The sequence below is a fragment of the Peromyscus californicus genome, unplaced genomic scaffold (genome assembly GCF_007827085.1).
Source record: "Peromyscus californicus insignis strain IS unplaced genomic scaffold, ASM782708v3 Scaffold_10__1_contigs__length_136768540, whole genome shotgun sequence".
Lineage (NCBI taxonomy): Eukaryota > Metazoa > Chordata > Mammalia > Rodentia > Cricetidae > Peromyscus > Peromyscus californicus.
In genome coordinates this window covers 58,864,776-58,882,631 of record NW_026294391.1, presented here as the reverse complement: position 1 = coordinate 58,882,631, position 17,856 = coordinate 58,864,776, and the positions used below count along the sequence as shown (strand labels likewise).

The 17,856-nt window shown below is 42.5% G+C and overlaps 1 protein-coding gene across 4 annotated transcripts in view; it reads left to right on the top strand.

Annotated features, from left to right (window-relative positions):
- Phka1 (phosphorylase kinase regulatory subunit alpha 1) overlaps nucleotides 1-17,856 on the top strand; it is a 124,757-nt gene that overhangs the window by 69,809 nt on the left and 37,092 nt on the right. For all 4 annotated transcript variants that reach the window (XM_052734218.1, XM_052734212.1, XM_052734215.1 and 1 more), the window contains exons 17-21: nucleotides 3,755-3,833; nucleotides 6,854-7,020; nucleotides 9,048-9,224; nucleotides 10,712-10,803; nucleotides 13,089-13,228. In XM_052734218.1, coding sequence (XP_052590178.1) covers nucleotides 3,755-3,833; nucleotides 6,854-7,020; nucleotides 9,048-9,224; nucleotides 10,712-10,803; nucleotides 13,089-13,228 — 655 coding nt within the window. The remainder of the gene's footprint in view (nucleotides 1-3,754; nucleotides 3,834-6,853; nucleotides 7,021-9,047; nucleotides 9,225-10,711; nucleotides 10,804-13,088; nucleotides 13,229-17,856) is intronic.

The window sequence follows — 17,856 nt, the reverse complement described above, 5'->3', positions numbered from 1 at the left end:
CTAGCTTTTGATCATTGATTTCTGAGCCAGTTTTCCAAAAATTACATTGTACAATTCTTTTTAGAGAGAGTACTAGTACATCCTGCATCTGTTTTATTCCAGCGGAGCATCAAGATTTATAGGGAAGTTCCCAAGCCTCTCCTTCCAAAGCCTGTCTTACTGAAGAAGTAAGATCTAGGAGGGGAGAGTGCAAAGGTTTTTGGTTTGTACTGGGGGCAGGGAGAGATGCTTCCTCACAAGGAAAGGCTTTATTGTTCTGAGTTCCTGCTGCTTTCTTTCTGTCTCTGCTGTTGCTTCCAAAGGTCTGTGTGTACTGCCAAAGTGCATAGAATTCCTTTGCATGAAAAAGAACCCTTTATCCCGCGAGTAATTTAGAATCCAGACAGACTGCTAGGAATTTTGGCCACATCTGAAAAGGGCTGCAAAAGAACAGGGGCTGAGAAAGTAGGTAGTCTTTGTTCTTTTGTCTGTTTGCTTTACTTGGGACAATTAGCAAGTGCCCATTTAATAACTAATGTATTCTCACAGTTGTCTTGAGATAGTGTACAGTTTAACTTAGAAGGCAGTTAATAGATGATAATACTAGAAGACAAATTCTAGACAGTTCATTACAGATTACTAAAGCACTGAAAGTTATCAAGGTACCAAAGGAAAAATTTCAGCTGATGTGGGTCGTAGGCTTTGGGGTTTGCTTTTTTGGTTTTTGTTTTTAACACAATTTTTTTAATACATGTGAGTGCACACATATGAGCATGTGTCCACAGAGGTCAAAAAATGTTATCAGACCCCCTGAGCTGGAGGCACAGGTTTTGTGAAGCACCTGATGTGGGTGCTGGGAACAGAACCTGGGTCCTCCACAAGAGCAACAAGTGCCCTTAACTACTGAATCATCTCTCCTGCCCATGGAATTGTTAATATTCACATAGGAGGAGGAAAGAAGAATGAGATCTTAACTGAGGTGGGGAATGCCATGAACAAGGCCTGGGCAGAGAAATGAGCCTGTGTGGGAGGCTGCTGAAGAGACCAACTGAACAGCTGAGATACTGTGGTAAACAAAGCTGGCAAAGAAAGGTGGGATCAGATTAGGAAAACTTCTTTGAAAATAAGCAGAGACATTCAAAACAAGGTATATAAGAAGTTGAAGCTTCCAAACGTTTTTCAGTAAGGGGTGACATGAAACGATTTTAGTTGCTGGCAGGACTGTCGTCATATAGACTGACATCAAGGAAATTACTGCACGTGTGAGGTGAAGAGGTAATGCCCTGCACTGCTTATATTGAAAATAGAAAGAGATGATGCAAAAGGCACTTTGTTTGGTTCTGTTTGATTTGCCTTTCTTTTCTTTTTGCTCTTTAATTGTTTTGAGACAGTTTTACTCTATGGCCCAAGGCTGACTTGAATCTCACCAAGCTGGTTTGAACTCATAGCAGTTTTCCTACTTCCGCCTCCCAAATGCTGAGATGCAGGCATTAGCCACTGTGCCTAGCTATTCTGTTTCCTGTATTTGTTCTTGTTTTGCTTGATTTATGTATTTATGTAGTGAATGTGCGCGTGTGGGTGCATGTAATGGCTCTTGTGTGGAGGTTTGAGGACAGCTTGCACAAGTTGCTCTTCCCCCTCTGTCATGTGTCCAGGGACCAAACTCAGGTGGTCAGGCTTGCAGCAGGTGTTTTTACCCATGGAGCCAGCTCACTGACCCTGTTTGATGTCTGAGACTGCATCTTATGCGGCCTAATCTGTCTTCAAACCTGATATCTAACTCAGGCTGACTCTGGACTCCTGATCAGCCTGCTGCTGCCTCCGAAGTACTGAGATTACAGATATGCACCACTATGTCTGGCTTTTATTGGTTTTTGTTATTTTGTTTTGTGTTTTTGAAGCAAAGCCTCACTATATAGCCCAGGCTGTTGTGGAACTCATTATACAAACCAACCTGGCCTTGAACTCATGGCCCTCCTACGTCAGCCTCTTGAGTGCTATTAGAAAGGACAAATTAGAAAAGGCAAATCACAAGACTATCATCAGTTTCATATAAAAATCAGATAATTATTACCCTTCCAGAAGATTTTATGTACACACACACACACACACACACACACACACACACACACATCAAGGCACATTATGCATGATACCATCTGTACTGGCTGGTTTTGTGTGTCAACTTGACACAAGCTAGAGTCATCAGAGAGGAAGGAGCCTCAGCTGAGGAAATGTCTTGATGAAATCCAACTGTAAGGAATATTCTCAATTAGTGATCAATGGGGGAGGGCCCAGCACATGGTGGGTGGTGCCATCCTTAGGCTGCTGGTCCTGGGTTCTATAAGAAGGTGGGGATGAGCAAGCCATGGGAAACGAGCCAGTAAGCAGCACCCCTCCATGGCCTCTGCATCAGCGCCTGCCTCCAGGAGTTGTCTGAGTTCCTGTCCTGACTTCCTTCAGTGGTGAACAGCAATGTAGAAGTATAAACCAAATAAACCCTTTTCTCCCCAATCTGCTTTTTGGTCATCTATAAGATGCTTATCATAATGTTAATCCCAATGATTGTGGGAGCCCACAGAGGTATCCTGGTTGAGATCTGAGCTTGCTTTACCCAACGGGGCTGCATCAGGGGATGGATTGACCATAGGCATGGTTACCAGGTGTTTGGAAGGGTCTGCACTTGGCTGTGCTAGGGCGAGGTCTTTTGCTCCACCCCTTGGCATTTCCATAAAATGCCCTTTAGAAGAGACAGAAGGGGCGGGTGAATAAGGACCCAGGCCCTCCCGGTGCTGCCTGGTGTTTCTTTTTCTCTCCCCTCTACACTTCTTTCTAAATCTCTTACCCCTCACTCCTTAAGAGTACTCTGGGGGAAAGTGGGGGCTGGTCCCCCACAAATGATTCAAGGAGAAAAACCACCAACCCACATCATCATGGACAAATTAATTAAAGCAAGCTTTTTTACTCACGTACATGGGCTGCCTCCCCCTAAGGTGGAGTTCAAGAGGTCAGCCTGGGATGTGAGGAACATAAGAGGTCTCATAGCTCAGGGCTAGGGGGGTTGCCAAATGGGGCATTTGGCAAGCAGATAAGCAAGGTTACAGGAGCAGCATTACAAAGCGGTCATAACAGCATACTCATAGCAACCTTTTGAAACAAAAGTAAACAAAAACACCTTTTTGAAGCTTGACAGTGGTGAAATTTGCCTTTAATCCCAGCACTCCGGAGGCAAAGGCAGGCAGATGCCTGAGTTCAAGGTTCCATGACAGCCAGGACTACACAGAGAAAATCTGTCTCAAGAAAACCAAATCAAACAAGCGAAACCAACTGTTTGAAACATAGACACAGTTGCCGTTTCCTGGAACAGGCAGGACAGAACCATGTGTAGTTAAGGTTGTAAGTGGGTCATAGAGGTTTAGTCATAAACAGGAAGGAACCTAGTTTGTTTTCACTGTAAGATAGCTTAGTAGCCTAGGATACAGGCAGGCTGCTTCGTCAATAGTATGTGTCATAAACATTTGATAAATAGTTGATGTTGTTAACAGTGCTGCAGACTTGTGATAAGCAAGGTACTGCCTTTGAAGGACTTGGTCTTTACCATTTGCCCATTCTACATGATGTTGATCCGCATTAATCGTTGAAGCACAGGGTGGTCAATATGGGGCGTCTCATTTGTGGTGCTACCAGTACAGTGTTGGTTGGAAATAATTGAAAGATTTCCCTCTAGTTCTAAGTTAAAACAACAAATGTTGTTTTATAATCTTTCCCTTTTAAGATGAAGATGGAACCAGCTTGAATTCAAGTATCCTGGCAGCACTCCGAAAAATGCAGGATGGCTATTTTGGTGGGGCAAGGTAAGTGACCTGAACGCTGAACCAGGGGAGAGGTAGCACAGGAAACTGTCAGGAATGCTTGAGCCCTGCTTATCATCTGAGGAAGGTAAGTTTAGATTGAGATAGACGCTGAAACAGCACACACGGTTATAAGAATTCACTGCGGTCAGTCTATCATCTCAGGAGGCACCTGAGCATCCACTTCTGTTGATTCTTGCATGGAGGAACTATTACTGAGTTGTAAAATAGCCTTCTAAAAGTTTGTCAGTCTGCATACACACATATAAACCAAGGCTCATTTTGACAGTGTTTCTGTGACTTGGTATCCATCTATGATTGGAATTTTTTATATAAAAATTATCTTATTTGTGGTTTATTATTAATCTATATTCTTTGGCTTCTTATTTTATTCAAAATACTATGACCCATTCCTGTCATTATTTCTTTCCTTTTTCAAATTATCCAAAGTTTGGCCATTGGTAGCCTCTTTAAACTGACTTCTTTAGAAAATTAATAATACTAATTTCGTTTGTAGTTTTGTAATTGGCTCATTAAGTGGAGTATTATATGGTTCAACTTAATTTATTACAATGTATAAAATTTTCAAATATTGTCTATGTCCAAAATGGTCTTTTGATAGTATTTTTAAAATTTTTTTGTGTTTTGTTTTGTTTTTGTGGGGGGGGGGTTCTTTTTTCATTTAAATTTTTTTCATTTTACATACCAACCCCTGTTCCCCCTCCCTCCCCTTCTCTCACTCCCCCACCACCTCCTCTCCATCCCTCCTCCACCCCCTCCTCATAGGGGGTAAGGCCTCCCTTGAGTAGTCAACAAGGCTGGCATACCAAGTTGGGGCAGGACCTAGCCCTTCCCCCTTGCATCAAGGCTGAGTACGGCATTGCACCATAGGGAATGGGCTCCAAAAAGCCAGTTTGTGTACCTGGGATAAGTCCTGGTCCCATTGCCAGGGGACCCACAAACACATCAAGCCACACAACTGTCACCCACATTTAGAGGACCTAGTGCAGTCCCATGCAGGCTCCCCAGCTGTCAGTTCAGAGTCCATGAGCTCCCACCAGCTTGAGTCAGCTGTCTTTGTGGTTTTTCCTTTTATGATCTTGACCCTCTTTGCTCCTATAATCCCATACCCAGAATGACAATCACAGTATGTACTCACCCTTAAGGGAATATTAGACGCGAAGCAAAGGATAACCAGGCTACAGTCCACAACCGCAGAGAAACTAGGTAAAGAGGAGGACCCTGAGAGGGACATGCATGGATTGCCCCAGGAAGGGGAAATGGTTAAGATCTCCTGGATAAACTGGGAAGGGAGAGTACAGAGGAGGGGGGTGGGAGGTGGGAATGTGAGGGTTCCAGATGGCCGAGTTGGGGGAGGGACAGAGAAGGAGAGCAATGAAAGAGATATTTTGACAGAGGGAACCATTAAAGGGTTAGGGAGAAATGTGGAACTTGGGAAATCCCCAGGAACTCACAAAGATGACCTTAGGTAAGACTCAGCAATGGTGGAAAGGGTTCTAGAACTATCCCTCCCCTGCACTCAGGTTGATGTCTACCCTAATTGTCATCATAGAACCTATATCCAGTGACTGATGGAAGCAGATATTTTTAAAATTTTTTGAGATTTCTTATTATTTTTATTCTATGTATATGAGAGTTTTGCCTGCATGTATGTCTGTGTACTGTGTGCATGCCTGATTACCACAGAGGCCATAAGAGATCAGATCCCCTCGAATTGGAGTTACAGACAGCTGTGAGCTGCCATGTGGCTGCTGGGAATTGAGCCCAGGTCCTCTGGAAGAGCAGCCAGTGCTCTTAACTATTGAATTCCTCAGGGTCCAGGGGGGGCTTTGTATGTCTGGCATGGAATATCAGGGGGGAAAAAAATCTACGTACACTATATTCTTATGTCTGTTAACTGTATTCCTCTAAGACAAAATTACATCAATTCAGCTATAGTTCCACCAGGCATTCAAGGCAGGAACAACTCTAGACATACCAAGCTCTTTATCTGTCTACATTATTTCTCTGGGATGAAATCCTGTCTCCATAACTGCAGTTCTGTCCAGTTCCCCAGCTCATAGCCCTGCTACCGACTAAACTCCTATGCTTCCAGCCTCATCTTCGTCCTCTGTATCCTCCTTCTCCATCTCTTCTGCTCTCTACTCCTGGCACTCAGAAAACTCTACTCGAGATCTGCTCACCCTCTATGGAGCCTCTGTCATCCGCTCTTCTCTCTCACCATGCTGTTCTGTCTCTCCTACAGAAAATGCCTGCCTTTTCTTTCCCTGGGCACGTGGTTCCCTGCCTCCTCAGGAATGTTATTTTACCTCTCACCTTGATATGTAAAACCTCTTTTGTTCTCAGTCAAAATACTCTGGAGAACCACGAGGGGGATGGTCTGAGCTTCATTAGCACAGGAAACAAAGCTATGTGTCTCCCGCCAGCTTGTCTCCTAAGCTCAGCAGGGGAGTTAGTAACTTAGTAGTTCAGCAGGTCTGGGGAGCTGAACTGTTTACCAATTGGTCTGGGCACACAAGGATTGCATAGCAGAAGACAGCTGGAATATTAAAGGCTGGGTAACACCAAATATTCATCATAAATGGCTTTGCCTTTTGACAGACCCTTGGCTGGTCAAAGTTCAGCTTTAATACACAGCTGAATCTCTATGATATATTCTTGCGGCCCGCAAGACTTAACCACTTAGCAGTCTCTCCAGCCCCGAAGGTCTTTTTTTAAATATGATAGATTAGTGTGATTTTTCTTCATTCTCTATCTACTTCTCTAATAGATAATGCAGTGTTTTTAGCAGACATTCAACATAGTGTACAGCAATGGAAGAGAGGTAGAACAAATCTGTTGGAGGATTGTGAACTCTAATGAGTGGTCTTTCTTTACAAATCCTGTCCTTAACATGTTAGAACATGCTAAGCATTCTTTTCGTGACAATTGGGGCTTATTTGTGTATCTTTTAAAAAGATATTCCCTGATTTTCTGTTTTCTATCTACCCTGTAATTGTAAGGATCCAGACAGGTAAATTGTCAGAGTTTTTGACGACATCTTGCTGCACACACTTAAGCTTCATGGACCCTGGGCCTGAGGGAAAGCTGTACAGTGAAGATTATGATGAAGACTATGATGAGCTGGAATCTGGCAACTGGATGGATAGCTATGATTCAACAAGTAATGGTAAGGAAACCTTAAACAGCACTGGCTGGCCAGACAGAACACAAACGATGGTTTAGCTTCATCATTGACAACTCCTGTTCCCAGCAGTCTCATAGTGTACGATCCTCACTCGCCTTTAATCCAATTAGAGTCCCACTTTTGTTTGGCTTCACTTCTCTTTCCTCTACTTCTCTCTGGTCTCTGGTCTCCTATCTCTGTGGTGACGGACTGTGGAGTATGCCGTTAGATAATTAATGCCTTACTAACATTAGGGAGGATTTCTTTCTTGAGCACTTGAAGTAGCTAGTGATTTGAAATGGGAAGAAACAATGGTAAGTAAAAAATGTTTAATCAATAGTGCAGTTGAAAACATCATACATAAATACACACATATATTTATATATTACTTTTGGCATTAAAAAGCATAAAATATGAAATTTGGTTAGAGTTATGTTTAAAGTTTCACATAATTCAAGAAATTATATTTTACATAATATTAGAGACATGTATTGATATTTCTGAGGAGGTCTCTGTAGTTTGACAAAGTCTGTTCAGAAAGCCCATTGCTTTTATGTGACAAATGAGACGAATAATGTATGTAATCGATGCCATGAGCAAGCATTCTGATAGCATGGATTTAAAATGACTGGGAAACACTGACCTTTGCAAGACAATATTACCTTGTTTGAATCTTCACAAGAGAATGGTCAGTAAGAGAATGGTTCTTCTAACTATCTAAATCTTGGTGGACTTGTCTTTGTTGTCTGGGTATTTGACTTATCATCTATCTTAAGATACTAACAAGCGTAGTCTCATAGAATAAGCCAACACATTAGAAGCACCAAGTACTATTTTTTGTTTACTTTATATCCCTCTTTATTTGCTTAGTATTTCTTTTTGTATAAACCATTTTGAAAATTAAATGAAATTGATATCCCTCTATTCAAGTATCTAGATGTATCTGGATTATATTCAAAGTTAAAATACCTGTCACTAGGATGTCACTGAATTTGAGTTCTATTCTTAAAATCTCTGCTAGTCCCATTAGTCACATTAGATCACAGAGGGACTTCTGAAGAGGTCACTGAAGATTGTCCAGAACCAGATGATGTATGACAGACTTAGCCAGCTTTGGTACTGATCCCAGCACTTCCCTAACTGTAAACATTATGACTGTTCATACATTTCCAGTATTTGTATGCGGAGATGATTATAGATGTGTCCAACCTTTGCCATTGTGATATGATGTCATTATCTACCCAGGTCATGCTCAAGAACCATGCAGTAGAATTAAAAAACCCCTCATGCTTTGAGTAAGTTCTTGATTTTGTATCAGGCCTTATTCATAGTTATCCTTGGCTGCATGTGACCCACAAGCCATGGGGCTGGACGTATGTGTAAGATGTATGGCAGAGGTGAGCCCAAGACAATAGAGACCATATGTACTTTGTGCAACAATTCTCAGTGCCTAAGACACTGCCTGCTCTGTAGTAATAACACGTATTTGGTGAATGAATAAAAGATGAGGTGGCTAAAAGGCAATGTAAAGATGCTTTTTTGTTAGTGATTAGAACTAGTGTGTATAGACTCCTTTTACAGCTCACTCAGTATGTGGTGGGAGAATTTTGCCCTTCCCTGACCTTTCTCCACAAAAGTCTCTTTCTACTAGTAGGACTCGAAGGGCCTGTCCTGCTCCTTCTCCACTGCTGTCCCCCTTCGGCCAACACTGCCATCACACACACAAATGACAAAACACTTGCTCTACTTCTTCTAGAACAAGCTCATGCTTCTTTCAGCTCTCAGTAACTTTACCCATGTCTCAGCAAAATTGAAGAGCGGGTGGGTCCTGGTAAATAGCTGTAGCCTCTAAATCTTACTCTATGAGTTTATACAACAATCACAAGGGTTTTCCCCCAGGAACTAAGAACAGCCTTCTTCTGAAATAGTGTTTTAGGTCTAAGAGCCAGTCATTCTGACTGCTGGGGCAGATCTGGAAGTAACTAAGATGTTCATTTTTGTCTCTTCCCCTTCCCCAACTAACCTTGCAGCTCGCTGTGGTGATGAAGTTGCTCGCTATTTAGACCACCTTTTGGCACGCACTGTTCCCCATCCTAAACTAGCTCCTACCTCACAGAAGGGAGGGCTAAGTCGGTTCCGAGCTGCTGTGCAAACAACTTGCGACTTAATGTCCTTGGTGACCAAGGCCAAGGAGCTGCATGTACAGAGTGAGTAATGCCATTACTCCCTAGTGTCAGACACAGATGACATGAAGCCCAAGCTGGGGGCAGGATGGCAGTTACACCAGAGGCAGGAACTTGCTTGTCCATTGCTTTGTTCCCAGCCTCTTGAGCAGCACCTACAATATAGTAGAGACTCAAATCCTTATGGGATCACTGAATTATATATAGTCTTGAGAGAGATACTGTCATGTGGTCTGGTTTGACCAAGAAAACAGCAAGACACAGAACAAGAGAGCATATTCAACTTTAATATAGAAGTAAAATGTGGAAGAGCTTTTCTTATTTGTAAAAATTACTTCTTTGAGGGTAATTTTGTTTAAAGAGAAAGAAAGCATCATTAGAATTTCTGTTATAAAACAGGATAGACAGAAATGGAGATAGACTGTAAGCTACAATTGGTTTTCCCTTTATGCCCACTGTAACTGTGTATCCGCTTGTTCTAGTAGATCTCAAATATAATAGTCATTCTTCACAGCATCACCACAGTCCTCTCCATAACCAGTACCTGCCTTTAGTAATGTTTTCACTGGAAGGTCTCTTCTGTATGCTGCAAGAGTAGCCATGGTTCCTAAGACTGTTTAGTATCTCTGTGGTGGCTACATGTGGAGGGAGAGAAGGACTCCTTAGCCTCCCCTAGATGACCTGAATGTTACATTATACAGAGGATGAGAATGATTGAGATGCATGCTCTTGCTACCTAAATTTTCATTGACCATTACTAACCAGGTACTAAATGTGAGCACTAGGGTGTTGTTTAACATTGAGACTAGGGAGAAGCTTGGTATACCCTTTGGTTATGCTCCCTATAGAAGGGGTTCCTGCAAGGACGTGAACTTAAGTTCATTACATTGCATTTGCCGGTTGTAAATCAGGACACCAGAATTTAATTCCCAGCACTGTTACTTACTTGCCTGACCAGTTATTTGAGCTCTGTATCGTCTTCTGTGTAAATAGTGAAAACGGCTCCTTCACAGGTCGCTCCTTCTAGGTTATGGTAAGTATTTCCACTATGTAAGTAGAATACCTTAGGAACATCTCAAAGTTGATCAGCCACTACATGTTTTTGATTCCTTAGATAGAGTCATCCAGTCACAACCTCTGGAAATCAAATGTTTACCTAGGAAAGCCCGGAAAAAGTAAGATGTAACTGAGTTCTTTCTCTTAGGTGTTTTCATACATTTATATGAAAATATCAGTGATAGCATCATTGTGATGGTGATCATGTTAATATCTCATATACCTAGTTGATGGTACAACAGAAAATCCTTTCAAAAATGTAAAAATATTCATTGATTAATTGGACATTTTAAAAAGTACCTAATATCCACATTTCTTTTTATTGATATCAACGAAGGAAACTTTCATTCTTGTTCTGTAAAGAACTGAGCCATACGTTACCTTGTTACTGAGGTCAACCATGTGTTTTATTAGTTTCCTACTTAACTTTTTCCATAACTGTCAACTTCTTGCAGATGTTCACATGTACCTCCCTACGAAGTTATTTCAGCCTTCTCGCCCTTCACTCAATTTACTTGACGCACCTCAGTCTTCACAAGATAACCAGGTAACTGGGTACAATTTCTGTCAGCTGCTTGTAAAAATCTGCCATCTCTTTTATTGATTCTTTGGGAATTTCCACCATGCACCCCAATCCCACTCATTTCCCAGTCCCTCCATGTCCGCCCTCCACCCTTGTAGCCTCCCCCACAAAAGAAAAAAGGAAAACAAAACAAAACATCTGGCTGACCCCTCTGGGCACCTGCTCCTCTATCAATCACAGCCTTCTCTCATACCAGTCACAGCTGTGGCGTCTCCAGTTTTACAGCGCACGCTCCGCTCTGCTCCTGTGTTTTTCCCGCCTCTCCATCACATATTCGTTCATCATAGTGGCATTGGAAGCTATGGTGTGTCATGCAGTACAACCATTTGCCCAAACAGCTTTACTTGCAAATGTTCATGCAATGAGTCATTGGCTGGTTCAAGGCCTCTGGTTTCTGGTACACCATCATCACTGGACCCTTACCGAGACTCCTCTCGGATATCCTGCAGATGCCCTGAGTTGTGGAGATCCTGTGGCGTTGGTTCTGCAGGACTGGTCCTTCACACACTCCAGCAGCTCATAGATGAGGTAGATGTTGGGGTGGGCCAACTCCAGGTCCTGGATCTTGGCCTGGGTTGTAGCCCTCCTGTGCCCATGTATTTGGGGCCAGATGTCCCACACCACCCCAGTGAGGGGCAAACCAGCTCAGCACAGAGCTTGGACATCAACATGGCCTCAGGCAGAAGCCCAGACCACAGATATCCATATGGCCTCTGGTGGTAACCCAGGCCTTAGACATCAAGCAGACCCCGCCAAGGTAGGACCACAGACCCAGACATGGCCCCCAGGCCTTAGCCATCAACATGGCAGCCCAGGCCACAGACATCTACATGGCCCTTGATGGTAACACAGGCCATAGGCATCAACACAGATCCCAGCTTCAGTAGGAGCATGGACCCAGTGGCCTAGATATCACCATAGTCTCAGGTGGTAGCACAGGCCAATCAGATCAGTTTGACAACACACACACACACACACACACACACACACACCCCACCCACAGCAACATGGCCCGGGGACATCAGCATGGCCCCAGGCACCAGCCCAAACCACAGACATCTGAACGACCCTCAGTGGTAACACAGGATATCAACACAGTCCCCAGCTGCTGTAGGCCCACAGACTCAAACATGGCCCTCAGTGGCAACCAGGCCTTGGCGATACCAAGGCATCGGATGGTTGTGCAGGCTCCTCATATCAGCCTGTTTCTTACCGCCATCTGGTCTCCAGTTCACCTCTCTCCACAACACACAAACCGCTCTGCTTCTCTTCCATCTCTCCACCACATACTCTGTCTTCCCATCTCTCCATCACATATTTGTTCATTATAGCTGCAGGGCCCAAATGGGCAGGCACTTGGGTGTTTTCTGGCCTGACCCTGGGCCTCGGGGCCAGGACAGGTATTTCAAAATCTACCATCTATAAGGAAAGTAATAAAACTAGCCAGCATGGTTTCTGGTGTGTCTTAGTTAGGGTTTCTATTGCTGCAACAAAACACCATGACCAAAAAGCAAGCTTGGGAGAAAAGGGTTTATTCAGCTTATACTTCTACATTGCTGTTCATAACTAAAGGAAGTCAGGACAGGAACTCAAACAGGACAGGATCCTGGAGGCAGGAGCTGATGCAGAGGCCTGTTTGTTGGCTTGTGCCCATGGCTTGCTCAGCCTGCTTTCTTATAGAACCCAGGACCAGAAGATGACTCCACCCACAATGGGCTGGCCCCTCCCACATCAGTCACTAATGAGAAAATGCCTTACAGCTGAATCTCATGGAGGCCCTTCCTCAACTGAGGCTCCTTCCTCTCTGATAACTCCACCTGTGTCAAGTTGACACAAGCCAATACATGGTGTTAAACAAAACACCATCAAATGAAGACGTATGTCTTTTTTAAGTTCACTCTTAAAGTAAATGTAGAGAACTACTTTGCTCTATCATAGGGCTTATTGGTTTTGTTGTTTTGGCTTTGCTTTTCATCAACATTTTGGAAAAAATATTGTGAGGCAGACTCTCAAGTAAGCCAGACTGGCCTTAAACTTACTATGTAGATGAGGATGGCCTTGAGTTCCTGATCTGTTTACCTTAACCTCCCAAATGCTAGGCTTACTGTTGTGTACTACCTACCACATCTGGCCAACATTTAGAAAATTCTCATGGAAAAAGTTTAGAGGTACAAAGATAACTCATTCTAGGGTATCATCCAGTTAAGCACTGTTAACTTTGTTTCTTTTTATCACTTCTTATTCCAAAGGTTCCTTCTGTTCGTGTAGAAGTACATGTTCCTAGAGACCAGTCTGGGGAAGTGGACTTCCAGTCACTGGTTTCACAGTTGAAGGAAACCTCAAGCTTACAAGAGCAAGCTGATATACTCTACATGCTGTATTCAATGAAGTAAGTGATGGATATTATTGGTATACTTTAATGCACATATTGTGAGGAAGTATAGCATGTTAGTCAGCTTTCCATTTTATAACAAATACCTGAGACGGTTGGCTTATTAAAAGAAAAGCTTTATTTTAGAGCTCAAAATATTCCTTATTTTAATATTTGTTTTTTAATTATTTAATTATTTTATGTGTGTGAGTGTTTTGCTTGCATTTATGTCTGTACACTCCAAGGCCAGAAGAGAGTGTCAGATCCCTTGGAACTAGAGTTACAAATGGTTGTAAGCCACTATGCCAGTGCTGGGAATTGAACCCTGGCCCTCTGGAAGAGCAGCCAAATGCTTGTAACTGCTGAGCCAACTCTCTAGCCCTAATATTAGTGTTTGTTTAATAGAAAAGTATATTGATACATAACTTGTATTCATTTTACTGGTTTTTCTTCTGCTTCAAACTCATTTTTTATTAAGGAATTTTTTTATTCATTTTACATGCCAACCACAGATCCCCGTCTCTTCCCTCCTTTCACCCCACCCCCCATTCCCTCCTCCAATAAGGTATGGTCCCCCAGTTCAAAAATTATTTTGTTGCTGGTTGAGAATACAATAAAAAAATTAACAGTTTGTATTTTTCCTCTAGTGAAAGGTCAGGTTTCTACTCATTTTAATAGAGTTTGTACTATATTAGATACATAGTTATCCTTAATTATTTTTCAAGGGTAAGAGGTATAAAAAGCCTTTAAATAATAACCTGAATTTGATGATTTTAACTATATAAAATTGCTCTTTTTTTTTTTTTTTTTGGTTTTTTGAGACAGGGTTTCTCTGTGTAGCTTTGCGCCTTTCCTGGAACTTGCTTTGGAGACCAGGCTGGCCTCGAACTCACAGAGATCCACCTGGCTCTGCCTCCCGAGTGCTGGGATTAAAGGCGTGCGCCACCACCGCCTGGCTAAAATTGCTCTTTTTCATATGGAAAAAGAGAGAAAAAAGGGTTTTATTTTGGCTGCTAGTTTTGGGGGTTTCATTCCATGATTGATTGGCCCTCTTGCTTTAGGGTCTGTGATGAGGTACCAGATCATGGCAGTAGTACAAGGCAAAACCATTCACCTCATAACTGGGTTACGAGAGAGAGAAAATAATAAACCAATGTCCTAGTATCTCCTACAAGGGCACACCTCAGTAACCTAAATTCCTGCAACTAGGCCCTCCCTTGTAAAGATTTCCACCATCTCCCAGTAATTCCATAGGTAGAGGACCAGGAGTTTAACATTTGAGGGCTATTCTAGATCTAAACTATAGCATACAGTAAATGGAGCACAGCATTGGACCTTCATGTCCCTGTTCACTACAGTTTAGCAATATACTCATGGTATAACTTCAAAACCTACATTGTCTACATTCAAAAAGTTAGTATTATTCCTACCTCATATAAATTATTATAAATATCTGTAAAGTCAGGGCTGAAGAGATGGTTCAGTGATTAAGAGGACTAGCTCCTCTCCCAGAAGACCTAGGTTTGATTCTCAGCACACACATAATGGCTCACAACCATCTGTAGCCATATTCCCAGGGGCTCTAACAGCCTCTTCTAGTCTCTGTGGGCGTCAGTCACACCTATGCTACACATATATGCAGGCAAAACATCCATACACATAAAATAAAAATAAATGAATAAAATTGTGTGTGTATGTGTGTATAAAATCCATAATGCAATGCCAGATCACAGTAGGTAATCAATAACAGATAAATATTATCAGTATTATGGTTCTTATTTAACCTCCATTAATTAGGGAGGCCTACTGGTATATTGTGTGTGTGTGTGTGTGTGTGTGTGTGTGTGTGTGTGTGTGTGTATTTTGTGTGTACATATACATGCATACATGCATGTGTAAATGGGCAGGTCTGTCCTGCCTACCAGTTCCTGAATAACCACTCAGAGGCATCTTGTTTTTCGAGATAGGGTCTCAGTTAGCCTAGGCTGGCTACCTCTACTTCCCAAGCACTGGGATTACAAGAGTGTGCCACTACAGCTGGCTTTTTTACATTGGTTCTGAGAATCAAACTCAGGGTCTCATGCTGGCATGGCAGGCATTTTACCAACTGTGCTGTCTCCCCAGCCCTATATTCCTAACTCTTAAAAGAAAGTAGGCATAGTAACTCATGTTTGTAAATCCAGCACTCATGTATTCAAAGCCAACTGGAGTTTCATAGTGAGTTCTGATGCCACCAAAGTCTAACTTGGTGAACCAATGAGTTTTATTGGAATTACTTACAGAAGTGTGGGTGAGGGGTCACTTACAGGAGCAGAAATAACTCAAAGACAGCTGCATCACCAAAGCCCATCCCAGCTTGAATGACAAAAGCTGCGAACCTAGAACACACTGTGAACTCTGCAGGCAGCTCAGCAGCTTGAAGAGTCTCCCCTCCAGTTGAATCAGCTGTGCTGGTTTCTGCTTCTTCTAGACAGTTGATGGGTCTCAGAATCTTCTTTGTCGTTTGGTTTGTCTGAGATTCCTTTTGGCAGTTTGTCTGAGAGTAACTGTCAGTATTTATTGCTTACTCTGGGAGTGAGGGGCCTAATGAATCTGGTCAGTTTCAGGGACTTCCTGAAGCTAGTTAGAATTGTTTACCTTGTAGCTTAAGGTGCTTCCTTTCAGTTGGAATATTTCAATCTGGGAGGAAACTGCTTAAAACATCTATCCTGGGCTCCAGAGTGAGACCCTGCCTGAACTACCCCCCCACAATAAAAAGATCATAGAGGCTTATCAGAAGAAGAAACACTATTTTTGAGTGTTTGCTTTTGTGTCAGTCACCCTGGTGGGTATTTGCTGACTTCAATTCAGCAAGTCAGAATGAACTTACATGATTTCCTGCCCATCCAACCTACACAAAATAAGCAGTTCTTTTTATGTTGTGGTGACAATGAAGAGTTGGGATGGACCCTCTCTCCTAAACATGTTTTCAGTACCAAGGTTGCTGATGCCATGCACATATACAAAGAGAGTATGGAATAATGGGACTTTCTGGGAGAGCAAACAAGGTCCCTAAATTTCTTCTGAAAAGCTTGAGAGAACAGGGTAAGGAGAGTAGACCTGAGGTTTTGATATGTATGATTGGGGGTGAGGCTGGGGTTACATTCTCACTAGCACCAAAGGAAGGAGCCCTTGGGATTTCTCTATTAGGAGAAGTGGATGCATTTCCCTTATTTTCCTGCTAAGTTTAGTACATGATTTGTAAAACATCTTTCCACTGATATTCAGCCTGGGTTCTTGGAGAATCCAGCAATATGAAAACATCTGTGGACACGGATATCAAACCCCAAGATAGGAAAAAAGGTTGTTTTCAACAAAAGACTTAGGAAATGGGCAGCTAAACAAGACGGACAACTTTTAAAGATAACAGTCACACTGTTCCTGCCACATACCATACGAAAAAAATTGAGGGCCCCTACCCCTGTCACCAAGGACTTGAGTAAGAAGCCCAGACAGGATTCTTGTCCAGCTTAAACTAACAGGTACTATTTCACCTTTCCACTGGCAGCCTGTTAGTGAAGGACAAGGAGGGATCTGGGACTTTCCTCTCAGTGGAATTGAGCCCTCTTATAATGGGGGACATATGGAAAGCATGAACTTCCATCCCCACCTGATGATGGGGCACCCCTCTTCTTCAGTCAATGCTGTCAGAAGCAGCCTAGTCAAGAGTTTGATCACTGAGTGCCAATCCGAGGTCAGCAGAGTCCACATCAGGAATGGTAACAAAGTGACCCTTTCCCATTCTAGGGGTGGAAAGCCTGGTGGGGAGCTTCACCCTCGTTCAGCAGAAATGGGACACTCCTGCTATGTATCAAGGAAGGCTGAATGGGGAAGCTATAGTTCATCCCCAGAAAGCAGTAAGGCAACATCTCCTTCCCCTAGTGGTATATTATCAGAAAAGGCCTGCCGGGATGGATTTAATAAGTTCCACGTTATTGCGACATATTGCCCCATGTCTAGGATACCAGGGAAAATCAATTGTTAGACCAAGAACCAGGAAGTGCTCAACTTGAATGGGCAAAAGTAATTGATAGAGTCAGCAGAGATAAGGCATATGCTGGTATTAAATAAAAAATCTTGTAGAGAAACTATCAAAATGCTTCAAGTAATTATGAATACCCCAGAAACAAATGAAAAAATAAAATACCTGAGCAAAGAAATGGAAAGCATAAAGGAAAGCTAAATGGAAATTTTAGAAATAAAAAATATTTAAAAAATATTTAAATAAAAACCTGTCAGGGTCCAGCCTCGACTCGGGTTCAGGTCCTAAGACAGGGAAGGGCCGTCAGCACAAGGAAAAATTCTGACCACCAAGTGGATTGGACTCAAGATGGCCTCGAACAGCTCAGGCCATCTTTATTTAAACTTAAACAGAGTTTTTCTTACCAGGATTACATAAACAGCCTTATTATTGGCTTCTAATTTTGACTTTAAGAAATACATCATGGTCATTTAAGGAATTTAAGGAATACATCATGGTCATTTTGAAAGCCCCCATTGTTCCCCTTTATGCTTCCCCCAATACACCTTCCCACCCCCTCATGACCTTATTCTAGACGCAGAGTTCAGCATTTTTGCAGCTTCACTAAGTATCGAGACAGACACAA